Source organism: Rousettus aegyptiacus, unplaced genomic scaffold (assembly GCF_014176215.1).
Source record: "Rousettus aegyptiacus isolate mRouAeg1 unplaced genomic scaffold, mRouAeg1.p scaffold_m13_p_2, whole genome shotgun sequence".
In the NCBI taxonomy this organism is placed as follows: domain Eukaryota; kingdom Metazoa; phylum Chordata; class Mammalia; order Chiroptera; family Pteropodidae; genus Rousettus; species Rousettus aegyptiacus.
In genome coordinates, this window is record NW_023416295.1 from 57,084,911 (window position 1) to 57,102,009 (window position 17,099).

The 17,099-nt window shown below is 45.2% G+C and overlaps 1 protein-coding gene across 13 annotated transcripts in view; it reads right to left on the minus strand.

The window, feature by feature from the left end:
- The window catches only part of TANC1 (tetratricopeptide repeat, ankyrin repeat and coiled-coil containing 1), a 209,703-nt gene that overhangs the window by 5,840 nt on the left and 186,764 nt on the right, over positions 1-17,099 (minus strand). For all 13 annotated transcript variants that reach the window (XM_036237305.1, XM_036237311.1, XM_036237310.1 and 10 more), the window contains 5 exons: positions 7,244-7,377; positions 5,594-5,717; positions 5,096-5,271; positions 2,353-2,485; positions 787-878 (listed from right to left, as the gene is read on the minus strand). In XM_036237305.1, the coding sequence (XP_036093198.1) occupies positions 787-878; positions 2,353-2,485; positions 5,096-5,271; positions 5,594-5,717; positions 7,244-7,377 (659 nt within the window). The remainder of the gene's footprint in view (positions 1-786; positions 879-2,352; positions 2,486-5,095; positions 5,272-5,593; positions 5,718-7,243; positions 7,378-17,099) is intronic.

Sequence of the window (17,099 nt, forward strand, 5' to 3'; positions counted from 1 at the left end):
AGCCTACTGCCTGTTTTATAAATACAGTTTGATTGAGACACAGTAATGCTCATTCGTTCATGCATTATCTGTATCTGCCTCTGTGTCACGGCACCAAAGCTGGGTAGTTGTGATGGAGACCACACAGTAAAGCCTAAAATATTTACTATTTGGCCCTGTCCAGTAAAAGTTTGCTTTTGATCTAAACTTAGAGCTTATTTAATAAAACAATTTATTAATCTGTAAGTCATATTTCCATTTCTAAGAGCAAATGGAAAAAAATTAATTCAGTCTCCTGAGTAACTAAGTATTACATATAACTTGACTATTTTAAATAAAAATATCTCTAGAAACAGTTTTAAATTCCAGAAGCTCATAGATATTAAGATAATCAAGCCTTAAGAGACTTAATGACCCCTTTTCTCCTGAAAATGTCTCCTGAATGTCCCCTTCCCATGTGTCTCATGATTCCGTGCGCTAAAGAATCTGCTTGTATGATGTATTAGTTAAATTAGAAACGACTCTGCCTTCACACCAAGGCTTCAGGCCATAAGTCAAAGTTACAGCCACAAGGATTCACTCAGAAATAATGGTTCTCGAACGCAGTGAGCAGGGCTTTTTACCTTGGAGATTCTGCTGTTAAGAGAGTAAAGCCTGGGCATGAGGCCAGGTTAGCATCTCTTGAAACTTCTATTAAAGCTACGCTACATGGATTCTGTGCAGTAGCACTGCTACGCCCATTATACAACAAACTCAGAGGTTGCTTGTAGGCCATTACAGCATCATAGAAAAAGGCGAACCACTTACTTTGTACATCATATTTCCTTCCTCCATCAATTTCTGTAAAAGTATAATCAAAATATCAGGTTTGGAAGTAGCCATCGCCCAAGCAGCATTTCCTGCAAAATAAACACGCATTCAGAGGCATTTCAGAGGCCTTGGAGGAAAGAAGTTCAGTAGTTCTGTGGCCCCAGCACAGCTGAGATCATAAACGGCAGAGACCCAGCTGCAGAGAACCACTGCTTTTGCGTCCTGTGGGCCTCCAGATGACCACGCAACGAAGGAAAGGGAGGACACAGTGAGCGGGTTTCTCCTCTAATCTGCTGTACACCGAACTAAGCACCGAGGAGGAGAAATGTACCCGGCACAAATTATGGTTATTCTGGTGCAAAAGTACTGGAAAACCAATGCGTTAGAGCAGCCATGCCCCGTCCCTCCCTTCCAATGGAGGTCTAGGGTAAAATCGATTAAACAAGGCTTCAGAATTATCTCAGTTTCCTGCAGTGCCTGTGATGGCTGGCGATGTGTGTTTTTAGCATCCTCTTGCATCCACTGCACTGTCTACCATTTGATCTACTCTGAGATGTCTCAGCTTTGGCCCTTCGGCCCTCTGGCCCTCTTCCCACCACTCATGCTCTCGGCCCTCCCTGCTCACATCTATGTCCAACTTCTCCCAGCCTACAGCAAGGCCACAACCTTCTTTCTAATCCTCTTCTAAACACGTGCAGTGAGTGGTACTCGAGAGCTGACTCAGATGTAGGACTGCTGAGGTTGACTCTGCCCCTGACTATGACCTTAAGGAAGCTATTTGCCTCCTCTGTGACTTTGTCTTCTCCTCTGTAACGTGATGGTATGGTCACCACCTACTTATAGTTAAATATAGTAAAACATGGAACTGCTTAGAAAAGTTCCCTATGCTTTTCTAAGTCGACTGCTTAACAATATTAGCCAATATCATCCTCTTCATTATAGTCCCCTCCCCGGCACTGCTGTTGGCCCAAGTTCTGCCATAGCAAATCCAAACACAGCTGTTCTGGTTGCTGTTTCCCCGCGCATTCTCAATGTTGTGTCATGTTCCAACTAGCCACACAGAAGGGGCTCTCAGATCTCTTTATTTCCCCAACACTATCCTCACGTAACCCCCCCCCCCATCTTGTCTCCAGTACATGACGTGAACTCTCCTCCATGGAAACCGCTGGGGCTGCCATTTCCCCACCCCGCTGACTATGCGTAACCTAGAACAGAAGTTCTCAAACTCGGCCGCTCATTAGAACCGCCTGTGAGCTTTCCTACTCAGCTCCCCCACCCAGAGTCGAATGGAACTGTTCCCTGGGGTAGCTCCCAGACATCCCTGACACCCCGCAGTTCTAGACTGTCCTTCATTCAGCATTGGCCTCTGCTTCCCACCCATCCAGGCAATAATACTATGGGCTAAACATTTTAGAAGACTGTGATTAAATGAGTCTTAGGGAGCAAAAGAAAATTCTCCAAACAACTGACATCTTATCCTGGGGGCAGGTAAGTCTTTATGGTCCCTCGTGTCCTCTAAAATCTGAAGTTGACCTCCTTCTCACTGCTGAAATGTTTACTGACCTAATTTGGCTCCTTTTCGCAGCAGCGTAACCACTACAGATGTGTTTCGACAACCAATGGCTCTGTCCAAAGGACGCATACCGCTGTGGTCCACGTGCTCGATCACAGCTCCCTTCTCAACCAGGTACAGCACCTGCAGTGGAGAGCAGAGGCCCTGAGGAGCAGCTTGTGGTAGGAGCACTGCCCATGCCCACCCCTACATTCTGGCGTAGGAGCTGGCAGTCTTAGCCTTATTTGATCTTCCACGTCTCTGGCCATTATGAATCCTAGAATAGAAATGAAGTGGAAAGAAAACAGAAGAAAAGCTGCAATCCATACCTAAAACCCACTCTGTTAAAGTGTTCATATCGGCAAAGAGGGAGGCAGAGGAACACTCCCAGGGAGGGACATGTTGTGTACACGCACTGATATACCACAGATGTCATCATCTGTCTTGTCTCCCACCCCACCCCCAGGCCACAGAGATGAGACAAGGTCACATTTTCATCTCCAATCACTTAGGAGGCACACCGTGCAATAGCTGCAGTGTGCTGCCAGGCTATGTCAATGGGTAGTTCAGAAGCACGCAGGCCCGCATAGCCTGGGAACAGCAAGCTGGACAGATCAGCATCTTGGGATCAGTTTGAGTCATATTAAGGCTTAGGATTGAGACTTGAATGTAAAGAGACCTGGGACTGTAAAACTGTAAAGATGTTAAGTTTGAGACCCTATTATGACGAATTTGATGTGATAAAATAGTTGTCACTTGGACTAAATAGAGAACAACACTGGCCACTCAAATTGCTATATTTACTGGAAAAGAGGCCTGTAGTCCATTTAGATTTTCATGTGGATCTGACAGATTCTATCAGTCTGCCTGATGTTCAAAATGGCACTAGAGGGATTAATCTGCAGAATATGTAAAGAACTCATACAATTCAATGAAATTCCAAATATTTCAATATAAAAATGGTCAAAGGGTCTGAATAGACATTTCTACAAAGATGATATACAAATGGCCAATAAGCCAATGATAAGATGCTCAACATCATCTGTCGAAATCACAATGAGGTACTGCCTCATACTGTTAGCATGGCTACTAAAAAAAAAAAAAAGCAAAAACAAAAATAAAATTTAAAAAACACAAAATAAATGTTGGTGAAGATATGAGAAAGTGGAATCCTGTACTCTGTTGGTGGGAATGGAAATGGTGCAGCCGCCGTGGGCACAGTATGGAGGTTCTTTAAAAAATTAAAAACAGAACTACCGTACGATCCAGCAATCTCACTCCTGGGTCCACATCCAAAAGAATATGGCTCCATCTCAAAGAATTTGCAGGATCTCAAAGGGATATTTGCATACCCATGTTCGTAACAGCACTATTCACAATAGCCAAGAGGTGGAGGAAACCTAAGCGTCCACAGGTGGATGAATGGATAAAGAAAATGTGGTGGACACGTACAATGGAATATTATTCAACCTTAAAAAGAAATTGTCACGTGCTGTAACATGGCTAAACCTGGAAGACATTATGCTATGTGAAATAAGCCAGAAACAAAAGGACAAATACGAGGTGATCCCACTTGTATGAGGTACCTAGAGCAGTCAAATTCAGACACACACAAAGTAGAATGGTAGCTGCCAGGGGCTAGGAAAGGGGAGGAAGGAGGAGGAATTGTTTAGCGGGTAAAGAGTTCTAGTTTTACCAGATGAGAAAGTCCAGACACTGGCTGCACAACAGTGTTAGCGTATACTTAATGCTACTGAATTCTTCATTTAGGAATGGTTGATACATTTTATGTTGTGCAATCTATCACATTTTTTTATAAAAAGGTACTAGAATGGTAAATTCCTTTACTTTTCCCTAATGTTGATAAGCTACAAGATTTCGTAAGGTAGTATAAGCTGAACAATAAAAGTGTGGATATGTGAGGTTTAACAGCTATTTTTAAAAATCAGTATTAAGCAGTTTACAATGTCCAGGAAACTGAGACTACCTCTAACATCACTGCCTTTTAAAAGCGTCGAGGCACAGATATGCAGGGTGATGGTGGCTTTCACTTCAAGGTACATAGCTCTAGCAACACAACACATGTCTCTCTAGCTAATCCTAGCAGTAGACATAATTAAATATTCAAAAGTGATCATTCTCAAGGGGCTGAATATTCCTCTAGGACCAGCTGAGCACCAGAGATCTGGGTCCTGACAAGGACCTTGTTTCTACCCTGAAAGACATTTTGCAGTTCTTCGTTTACTAAGGTTTTTATCCCTTCATACCTCAACTAGGTGTAGGTATGGGTCAGAGAGAAAGATGGCACCCAAAGCATTTTATATTATGTCTAGACAACGCCATAGAGCTCTAAAAACACACCAGCTAATTATTTGATTAGCAATTTCTCATATGTATAGAAGTGACTTTTAAATGATCTCCACAGAAATTCTATTTATATGGATTACTACAAGAAAATTAAACTACTCATGCATGTGTGATGCACATTTATCTATGTGTCTCTTGTGTATATAGTTTGTTTTCATTGATTTTTAAGTTTATGAATCTATTAAAATGTTCACTACAGTTATGACAGATTGTACGTCGCGGAATTAAAGGAAGATGAAAGATACCCCGCAGCACACACGAACACACTGACCACACTCAGACACAGCCCCTCACACTCTCTGGAAATGTTCTGGGTCCAGGGTTTCTCTGTGGCACTGGCCCAGCACACAGGGCGGGTGGAGCAGTGTGACCACCTGCGGTACCTACGGTCTCTGCGTCGCCGTAGAAGGCAGCCAGGTCCAGGGGTGTGCGGCCATTCTTGTCCATCTGGTCTATCTCGGCTCCTTCCTCAACCAGAAACTGGACCACTGCCCTGTGACCCTTCAGACAAGCCCAGCTAAGTGCTGACAGACCCTCTTTGTCCAGAGAAGAAAGAGCGGCACCTGAAAGAAAAGCCCAAATCACAGAACATGAACTTTGCAAGACTGAGCCCAGGAGCAAAGCATCTCACACCTGCAAACACCCGGCCTGACCATGTGGCAAGCAGGCGCTGCGAAACCTGAAGCTGACTTGGGAACGTGACCATCATGGCTGAAGCCGATAGGGGTGTGTGGGCTTCATTACCTACTCTCTGCGCTAGTAAGTTAGAAAATTTCCACAACACAAAGACTTAAAATTTGAATCGGAAAGCACTGAATGAATCTGCCAAAGCTCTTTTCTTTGTCCATACAAAGAAACCTCTGCAGGGGCAGACAGTGCTGCTACCTTTTGAAAGGAGAAATTCCACAGTGCTCAAGTGCCCTTCGCAAGCAGCCACCATGAGGGGCGTCCGGCCCTGCTTGTCACTTAGATTCACATCGCAGCCGCGATCCAGCAGCAGTCTCACAATCTGAAACAAACACTCAGAATTACAATCTTTCTGCTATTAGTTTATAACATGTTCTCTATACCCAGGCGGGGTTTCCCACTTTAAAAAGTAATAAAAGGACTCTCTTGTTTTAAAAACCGCTCTTAGTTGTGAAATCTGTGGGGACGGTAAAATGTTCCTATTATATTTCTTTGAACAAAATCTTCTTCCAAATGTGTGTGTATGTATGTGTGTGTGTGTGTGTGTGTGTATTTTTTTAACGTGACTAAGCCAGGCAGAGACAGGAATGTGGAATAGGGGTGCCGATCACCAGCAAGTAATGAACAGACAGCCACAACGAGACATATGGGATAACTGAGCAGAAGTAAAGGGGGAGTGAGAAATGATCATGGGTCCCCACGCTGGCACTGAAGCGACATTCCCGTAGTGAAGGGCACAGGGCAGGGGAAGTGGGGCGCAGGAAAGCATTTACCCACCACACTCCCAAGCAATCTGCCTTTCTAAGACTTGGGGCTTGGTGGATGGCTTGACCGTCACAGCGGGCAATTTTTTGCAAAGGTTCCAGGAGGGGATTCTCAGCTCAGGACCATGCCTTTAAACAGTACATGTGATGAGGTTGGGGGGCAAGACAAGAAACCAGAGAGGCGTCTCATACAACTGCTGGCCCGGCGGGAATGGCTTCATCCAGGGGGTAGCATGGTCTCTCTCTGACACGATATTCGTTATATCACCACAACGGGAGGGGGGCATGTTCTCATTGCTTTCTCATTCTTCATATACAAACAAATGCTTTCCAAACTTCCCCATGACTTAGGAAAGAGACTGGGAGAGAGGATTAGCCAGGGCACCATGGAGAAGCTGTGAGGGTAAGAGGGAATGACTGAACAAACCAAGCTCTTGGAGAGATAAAAGAGAAAAGTCAAAATCTTGGTGGGAAGCACTCGGAGCTACCAGGAATCAGGAGAGAAGCAACACCATGGTGTACACTTAGGTCTAGAAAATTCTTCCTAGATCTGTTTGTTCAATTGTTGCTTATGTGTAACCTGGTGCCACATGGCCATCATTTAAAAAATGAAGAAATAAGTCACTGAACTGCTGCTCTCAAGAACTCCCTGCTCCCTCGAATGAAAGACAGCAACACGTCTTTCGGAGTGAAAGAAGTCAGCCTGAATCACGGGGCTGGACCAGAGGGAAAGTGTGTCCTTGCCAAAGAGCACAACGGAACCACTCTTCTTCCAATGATGTTAAACAACTGGTCACACAATGACACCGACAACGGATGTTTCAGCAAGTCTGTTCTCATGACAGAAGGGGGCCACCCGCTCCCATTCCCTCCCCAGCTAACGGGAAGCAGTTGTGGGGCTCTGACCTTGTTATGAGCCTACACGGCTGACTGCTAGCGCCTCAAATGTTTGCCTTTATCAAGTAGAACTGACGGCACAAGCAGAAGCCAAAAACATCAAAAAGACAAGGCCCAGGGGAGATGGGCGACAGTGAACTCTGTCACCACTCATTGTCTCTGACGCATTCAGGGGCCCTCTGGGTACCTGCCAATGCCCCTGGCGTGCTGCACAAAACAAAGGTGGGACCCCTCTCCTGTTCGTCCGAGACACGGCAGCTCCACGCTCCAGCAGCAGCTCGCACACCTCCAGCTTCCCGCGTCCTGCAGCGGCCGTCAGGGCTAAAGGAAGTCACAGGGGAGGAGTCTGTTAGAGTGTGGTGGCTAAAGGGGCCACAGATCCTCTGACATTCCTGTCACTGAGAGGAAGTGGTCTACATATCCGCCTCCCAGCACCACCACCACCAGAATCTAGGTGGGCCCTGTGACAGCTCTGACCAACAAAACACAGCAGAAATGACACTAAGCCAGCGTCTGGGCCCAGGTCCTAAAAGATAGGCAACCTGCACTCCCCGGGAACACTCGTGGTTGGAACCCAGATGCCATGCTGTAAGGAAGCCCAAATAGCTCTGTGGTGAGACCCATAGGGAGAACTGAGGCTTGTGTGTGACTGACAGTCTCAGAGGCACTCTCGGCCCAGAGTCAGCAATATATTGTCAACCGTGTGTGTGCCATCCTGTAAATGAACCCCCAGACTGAGTCTAGCTAAAACAGCTAAAGCAGTGTGAGCAGAGGTGAGCCACCAACCCTACTGAGCCCGGCCCAAACTGCAGATTTAGGAGTCACTAAGTTTCTGCTTTATTGTTTGCTTTTTTCCACAGCAAAAGATAACCAGAATATAGTGCAACACAAACAGAGATCAGTACTATTGTCCAGCCCGGCTTTTTACCCTGAAGCCATAACCTTCATTCAACAAGAACTAATAACTATCGAAGCAGTCAAGAGCATTTCGCATCACTCCTGCCTTTAAGAAGCTTAGAACCTCCGTAACAAGTCCTGATTTCAGATTAAGGATATCAGGAAAGGGAGGTCAGATTACAGAGGGCCTTGAGTGCTCAGAAGAACAGCCCAGTGTGATCCTGGAGTCAGTGAGCTGCCTGCTGGTAGCAGCGGTGTTGTGGGGAGGTCAGCCAAGGATAAAAACAGTACAAAGGGAAAAAAATATGGAGCAAGGGCTCTTACAATGCACTCACATCGGTGACTGCTTCTCCACTCCAAAGTCGTGACTCTTAATGAGGGTGCTGATGAAAAAAGGGGTTTCAATAGCCCTGTCAGGAACATAGGGATACACAGATCTCTACAAATTACTGTTTTGGTTTTCTTTGGATAAATACTGAGAAATGCAATTGCTGGGTCAAAAGGTAGCCAAGATATGGAAGCAACCTAAATGCCCATCAACAGACAATTGGATAAAGAAGTTATGGTTCATATATTCAATGGAATATTAGCCACAAACAAAACGAAATCTTACTATTTGCAACAAAATTGATAGACCTATAGGTTATTATGCTGAGTGAAATAAGTCAGAGAAAGATAAATACCATATGACTTCACTTATGTACAGAATCTAAGGGGAAAAAAGAACAAATTAATTGAAAACAGACCCGCAAATATAGAGGACAATTGCGTGATGGACAGAGGGGCATGAGCAATGTGGACAGTAGAAAGGTAATGACTAGGTGTAGAGCCTGAGGGAAGATAATCAGGGGGATCATTTCATAAACTATATAAATGTCTAACCAATGTACTGTATACCTGAAACTAATAAAAAATACACACACACACACACACACACACAAAGAGGAGTTTATCTAGAAGAGGGGTCTCTACTCTGCCACATGAATCACTGTCCAGAGAGAGCAGCAGGCTGCGGGACAATACCAGTCCTGACAACAAGCTTTGAATGGAGAAGAGAAGGAGAAGGTGCTGAGGGTGAGGGACAGAGACACCTCAAGTGGGAGCATTTATGACATAGAGGAGGAAAAGGGTTGAGAGTGATGCTGCCCTCTTCCTGGTGCCCGCACAGGACAGCTTTGTTTCTAGATATAGCCTCGGGCCTACAGATTTCCAGCTTTCACAACAGATCAAGTGTTCCTACAAGTACCAATAAGACATCTCAGTATGCAAAGGGGGGAAACACAGGAAAAGGACCTTCATAAGGTAAAGTCCAAGTGCCAATAAATTTATTAGGAAAATTGCCCAACCTCAGTAGTCATCCGAGTAATTGAAAAATGAATGTAGAACAACGGAAATGGTCCTGTGCCACTGGAGAGAGTGAAGACTGAGTGACTCGTTCTGAAAAACAGCCTGACACTGCTGAGTAAAGTGGAAGATGGAAATATCCTACCGCCCCGCAATGCCGCTTGCAGACCACGCCTGTGGTACCTCTGGAGTGCCCTGAGCGACATATCCAACAGTGCTCACAGCCGCCCCAAACTGGAAGCAACCCAGATGGCCATCGACAGTAGTATGCGTAAGTTGTGGTATAGCCAAACAACGGAATGTTACATAGCAATGCTAACAAACACTGTGCAGCTAAATGCAGTACAACGGGCCAGGCTCACAAACTCAACATCGATTCCAAGAAACAAAACACGAGAGGACACAGGGTGACTGTTCATACGTGGCTCAGAAAGCAATGCTGAAGCAATCCTGGAAAAGGCCCAGACGAGGGCGGGGCCTGGCTCAGTGCGAGTCCCTGGGTCTGTGTCCTGCTCTCCTGGCACCTCAGACCAGGAGAGCCAAGTGCTGAGAAACGCAGCTTTCCACGCGCACCCCTAGGCCCACTGTCCTCCTCAGACCCCCTCTCAGAAGAGACAGCCGGACCCACTCCAGCTTCCTGTCGGCCTGGCCATGGTTGAATCTCCAGAAGCCACACACACAAAAGGACGCAAAACTGACATCAAGGCCCGATCTCCCTGTGACAGAGGAACAAGGAAGTCTCTATAGACATTCCCGAGAGTCATGGTATGGTGGGCCAAAGACTGCACCTCTTCACACGTCACAGAGAGATGCTCACATGACCTGAGCACTGCTTCCACGCCAGGGGCCTCCCACACTGGGGAAGTGAAGGGGTGTGGGAGTGAGCCAGCACGCCCCACAGTCCTACTCTTGGGGACCCTAAGGACATAAAGGTCAGACCAGGAAAGATGGGGGGAAGCAAAGCCTCCCCTTCCAGAAAGGCAAGTTAGCTCTCATTTTACTTTTGGCTCTCAGTGCCCCTGAGGCAGGGAATGTGTGACCAGACTGGCTTGTCATTGGGCAATCTTAATAATGCTTTCCTGTCATCTGTCTATTCGAAGAATTTCTTACAGCTGCAAGAAGAGCCACTTTTAACAACAGTTGTCATCTGTATTACTGTTTTTCTCTAGACAGTGCAACCAGAAGCCACGGCTGATCTCGACTGCAGTGCCATTCCTGTCTGTGTGTAAACAATCTCATTGTCAGCGATCATACATCTAAACTTGTAAATAAATTATAAACAAATGCCATTAACAGAATAGAATTTTTATCAGTTTTATATAAGGATGCACTGGGGTAGAGGTGGGGGTTCTCATAACCAAAATGTTTGAAAACCAGTGGCCAAGGCGATCCTGTCTCTACAATGAAAGTCGACACTAGTGGGTCCTGGTCCTTACTACCCTGGCCATGCCCATCACAGTTCCGCTCTGCCATGATGTTAATGATTGCTACATCACTGGGGCACTTTTACATATGTTATCTGGATGGATCTGAACATGACCCCTGTGGGTAGCTCATGAGATGGAAGATGTGGGCAGAGAGCCGCTACATGGACTTGCTCTCCTCTGCAACCTTCCTCCAGTTAGGAAAGGCCTCCTCTTCCCACTCCACCAGCTGCAGCTGAGTATGACAAAGGACAAACAAATGAACGAACACACACACACACAAGGACATGGCCAGCCATGGATGTAGGACACCATGGGAAAATAAACTCAGGGCTCTTCCATTTGATGAGGTCTGAAGCAGCTGATCCACCATAAAGGTCCGTTCTCTTCTATTTGGTAAACAAGTTTTGTCTGCATTATAAATGGGGTCTTAAATCAGAATGTCTGTTGCAGCTGCTACTGAATTTCTGCAACAGCAGCACATCAGAAGCAACAGCCCAGCACTAAAGACAGGACCCTAAGCGGTACATGTGGAAAGCTGCTTAAGAAAGCACCAGAGAAGCCAGAGGTTGGAACAGCTGCAAGCAGACGAGAGTACCACCCTAGGCCTGGAGACAGGGCTGGATTCCATTCTCCTCTTCCCTTATGGCCTGACTTCCTGTGCGTTTAGTGATAAAATTCCTTTTGAGGTGATAAAGCATAGGCTGTCAGGGTCTCAGAGAAATTTCTCAGGCTTGACACGGACCACATTCTGCACACAAATTCTTAATGAGGCTCTCATTTTGCAAATGATGCCAATAAACAACAGGACCTGTGTTTTCCTTTTTCTATTCAGATTAAATATTTTTGGCTGCATCCCTTAGGACCCCAGAGGCTAGGCTGCATCTCAGGTTTCAGCAGCCATGAGGATTTCAGGATACCATATTCGGAAACAAGCAAGACTGAAGACTAGTCAACTACATGCTTAAGCAAACAAACTCAGGGCAAAACTCTGCTCAGGAATTCCAACTATTCTGCTGAAAAGGCTGACCACTGGGTCTGACTTGACCACCAGACTCTAATGAGGGTCACTGTACTCGGCCTGGCCAGTAAACAGGAGAGGGGACCTGGACAGGAGAGTGTGCCCTGGCAGTGGGGCAATGTCTTGTCTACTGGCCAACGATATTCGAAGACAGAGAACAAGAGGGTATGAAATAGAGACACTAAAATCAAAATGAACACATGGCACTTTTTAGAACTCAAACTGGATACGATTTCTTTTAACTTGCAAAATCCTTAACAGGATGGCACTTTCATAATTAAATTTCCATGAAAGCATGGATCATTTTCTCTGACGATTCTGAGTAATTTTGCCTCAGCAATACTGTCCTCTGTCTTCAGTACATGAGTAGATTTGTTCTGGCAGATGATTCATTTTAAGAAAACCCAACTGACACTAAACAATATGAACTTATCAAAAATATCAGTAAGATATGGTTTTTTGTAAAATGGATCCTTTGCAGGAATCTTTTTCATATTAAAGTTCCCTAGGCAAAGATGTGATTTACAAAAACTCAACTGTCAACTTGCCAGAAACACAGTCATCCCAGAAGCAGGGCTGTTTATAACATTTTATGGCAGATCTGTCAGTTGAAGACACAGGGATGCACTACCTGTTAAACCCCCAGCCCTTAATATGCTTCTGTCCCCGATTTAGACTTTGAGAGAAGGGAGACAGGTCAGTACGCACAGAGGCGGTGCCCGGATTCCAGATAACGACCTTTTCATATATCATACACTGATGACGGAAACCACCTATCAAGTCCAGAGCTGAGCACATCAGCCAAAACAGATGCACCCGCAGAAGGGCACTTCCTGCTGATGAGGTGGCTGAGGGAGCGATGGCAGCAAGGAGGCTCAGCTTTGCCTGTATACTTACATTTATTTGTGCAATTTATTGACTAATATATTGGCTTTTCTCATCTCTTATAAAAATGAATGGAAAATGGAAAAAATGGAAGTGCCATAATATTAGCAGTAAGCAGCAGGGTTCTTATAAATGTGATCTAGTTGGGACCAAGACGGAAATCATGAGACATGGCAAAGGCAGTGACACTTGAACTTCAATGAACAAACCCGACTCGACTGGAAAGGAGAACGAGACTAAAAAGCAGCTATTTTATCTAAGAGGTAAAATGTAATTAGTGATTTTGTGATTTAAAAAAAAAAAAAAAAAACTCTTTGGGAATAGCAGCCCCTTCCTCTCAAATTTCTAACAACTGACCTTTGAAGAAGTTCTCAGAACAGAAGCTGACCGCATTTGGCTTTGCCGTCATTTGGGTCTGCGCTGAGGGCTGCAGAGAGGCTGGCCCCAAAGCCCTGACTGAATAAGAATACCCACCCCGCCCCAGCAAAAAAAAAAAAAAAAAAAAAAGCTGGACAACATCCCCTCCTCCACTTCTAGGTACAGGGCTGAGATTTATAAAAGCCAGTCTCACAGCCTCACTTTGTCAGGCATTTCCTTCCACGGCTAAGGGAGGGCGGGCTTCCATCAGATAGAACCACCTTCCCAACAGTTATAAATTCACCTCTACTAAGACCGGGCAGTTATTTGATCTAACCCTCAACAATGTGAAACATAAAATGAAACACAATAAAGCCTGCTCTTACTTTAAAAACGTCATGGCACTGGGAGAGGAAACCCTGGGAAGCCTCCGGCATCCCCAGCCTGGATGAAGCCCGTGCTGGGAGGGGCACAGCTGCTCAGCGACCTCATGAACATGAAGCCAGCACTGCCCACATATCCTTATTGTTCCCGTTTGGCAGAAGTCTCCCCAGAGGGCCTACACTGACTGGCAGGCCAGCAAACCGGGCTGAGGTCACGGAGAGGGAACCTGTGTTACAAAGCGATAGGCAGCAACCAAGCATCACACAAGAATACTGGCTCGTCCACCACATCAGCCCGTTTCCCAACGTGCTACCTATGAGAGGTGAGAACAAGGCAGGACTCAAATCTGAGGAACCAGGACACTTCTGACATAAGTTCTACTGTGAAAACACACTGCCAGTCTCACGCATAGACTAAAGATTACCCGTGAGCCTCAAATTGCCCAGGAATTCTTTAAAGACATAAAATGTGCAAATGCCACTAAATGGGACTTCGTGTGTGTGTCCAAAACTCTTTACGATCCTTCATATCTGTAAAGTAATTGCAAAGTAATCAAGGTTCTATCATTTAAGCATTCATTTCAATACTCTATCAAGACCAAATGCATGGCATAAATTAATATTACAATGATAATTAATATTAACAACTTATCACAACCCCTGTAGCATATTACATCTGTTGAACACTCACAACTGCCAAGCTCTGGGTAAAATACTATGGGCGAATTCTCATTTAAATTCGACAAGAATCCTTTGATAAAAATCATAATAAGTAATTAATATGTCTGTTTTATTGAGGTGAAGGAAATGAGTCACAAGAGTGACATCATTTGCCCCAAATCATTAAGCCAGTCAGTGTCAGTTAGGAATTAAACCCGAGCAGCTGAATAAACCTGGAGCCATGCTATAAAAAAGGAAAAATCCTGACATTTTAATAACATATGATGACACTGTAGAGTGCTTCCAGCATGAGGCTTCATCGAATTAATTCACAAATTCATTTAACACACAACCAACTTCTATGAGCAAGTACCACTCACCTTGGTTTTACAGATAAGGAAAATAAGGCTCAGGGAAGTCAAACCACTCGCCTAAGGTCACATAGCTGGTGGGCGGCAGGGAGAAGTGTGGGCATCAAGGACTCGGGCTGGGGGCTGGAGTCGGGAGTTCTTAGCTCCCACCCTGTTGCCCTCAGGAAGTCCTTTTTAAAAATGTCCAGCTAATCAGATTACAAATGCTGTTTTAGAACAAGACTGTCAGAAAACACTTTTCTTCTCCCGAGGAACGGTTAAGCTTTCTCCCATGAACAGTAAGAATAATCTACAATGACCACATTCCCTTCTAACTCTGGAAGCACAGCATCCTCAGGCCAGAACGGTAGCTCAACCCCGCGAACATTCAGACACCATGGCAGGAATGTTTGTGCTGCTCCACGTGTCCTTCCCCGGACTTTATTTTTTTCCTAGTCTTAGATGTACTATTTCAAATAAGCCTCGTCAAATCCTTTGAAGAGTGATGTGTTATAAATAACGTAAACTCAATTTAAAAACAATTTCCTAAAACATGCATGACATAAATCACATTTCACACAGACTTCGTTCTAAAAATCTATCGGAAGATCGCAGCTTTGAATAGCTGTCACTTCTAAAATGTGCTGAGAATGCTCACGTTTTTGATCCCCTTACACACCAAATTATTTAAAGCACACGTAACGTGCCACTCTTCTTTCTCTCCGTAAAGGGCTGAGCATGTGCTGAGGAGGACAGAGTTATGTGCTGGACACCATGCAGGGGGGCAGTGTAAAAAGGGGGCGTTTTCACATAACCATTTTATACAATCTCACATCTGGTCCCAAAAGAGGGAAAAAAAGAAAAAGAATCTAAATATCATTTCAATAAGAATCTGAAGGAACCAATTATGGTTTTTCTTTGGGAGTGCAAATGTACTATCTGTTGTCCATCTAGGAGCAACTGATTGAAAGAACAAGAAACAGTATTTGTAGGTAAAGATGCCCATAGCTACCAAAATATAGATGAGTTTGACTCTTTATGGTGAAAGCAGAAGTCTGTTTTTCAAAACTGAATATGAAGGAACCACTCACCAGAACGACAGACTCTATGTACAGCAAAAGCAACATAAAGGTATGAACTGAGTCCTCCTAAGGGGTCAAGGTACCACCAGTTCATTTGCACCTGAGATGCACTCTGTGGGCTTTCAACACACCCCGCTCCTTGCCCCTCGCCTGCACTGTTGGGCAGAGACACAAAGGTCCCCTGATTTCCGCTGTCCTCTCGGCAGAGAGGAGTGGTCACCAGAATGCTCCCGTGTCAGGGGCAAACCCCAGTCTGCTCGAGCAGAAAGTGAAAAAGGTCTGAACAAACCCAGTCCACTTAGTTCTTAACCTCAAACCCCCTCTACAGTTAAGGGTGACCCCCACACCCATTCTACTTTTTCCAGAGCCTGGGTAACCCCCTCCCCGAGTGTCCCACATCACCCTACTTTATTCCTCCCCTTACAGGGTCCTGAGTTACTCTACCTATGCCCTCTCTCCCATACTCCCCGGAGTTATATGTTACCCTAACTTTTCCCTCCCTCTCTCGACCATAGAGGATCCTCAATTCCCCGCTACATCCTGGGGGAATCCTCTCCCTCACACTCTCTAGGGTCCTAGGATCCCTTTTTGTGCTTTAATGCCAAGGACAATCAAGAATTTCTACCATTGTTACGACTGACAGAAACCTGGATTTCTACTCATCTTTCTGCACTTTCTTAAAACAAACACTAGCAGAGGAAGGAATGCCTTGACAAGGATTTTCCAAGAATAGTGCCAGTGAGATACTTGGAACCTCCAAAAAATCGAGAACCTTAGGTATAGTACGGCAAGTCACTTAGCTTTTCTCCACAAGATACATTCAGCAAATTCCTTAACACAGATTCTCCACATGCCCCAACAAGCAATGGACACCTTTCCTTCCATTTTCTCACCTGAAATTCTGCCCTGGACGTACATACATGTGTGAATGTCACACTCCATCCAATAAGTTTTAAACTTACTTTAAATTCTTACCAAATAACAGCCCTCCTCTCTCAAAAAAATGAATAAGGCAAAATACGAATGAATAAAGGGTCATTTCTAAACCAACCATATGCCATCCTGTTCCCCGGGGTGCATGCACCATTCTGTGGGGCAGCCTTGGGTGTGACTGGCTCAGTCATTCACAGCCTGGGTCCACCTGCAATTCAGAACTGAAGGACACCTCATCTCCAGGGCGGCAGGCAGAACCACAGAGTGGGAAATTAAAAGTCCGTGGAGACAAGAGGGAAACTTAAAACATCAAGGATGAAATGCACCTCTACCCTGCTTCATGGCCCAGTAAGGAAAGAGGTCAGAGGACACCCTCCCTGAGGACTGGCCTGGAAATGCCCCCTATTCCAGCTTGCAGGGCGAGGCCTCAGACCCAAGTTCTAGAGGTAGCCAGGTCCTACCCAGAACCCTGTCCAGAATTAGAGAACAGTGGACTGCGATTAGCATAGATGCTGAACCGAACAGCTTCGGCGCACTACAGAAAGAGCGGGCTTTGTAGCTAAATTACCTACTCAATTTGCAGTGGAGAAAATTAAGCCTTTTAGAAATAGAGCCAAATAAGGTGGTTGGTTGTTATTGTTTTTAACAGCTTTGGCAAGAAGAAACACAGTATTTACAATGATTAAACTTTTTTGGAAAGTATTTAC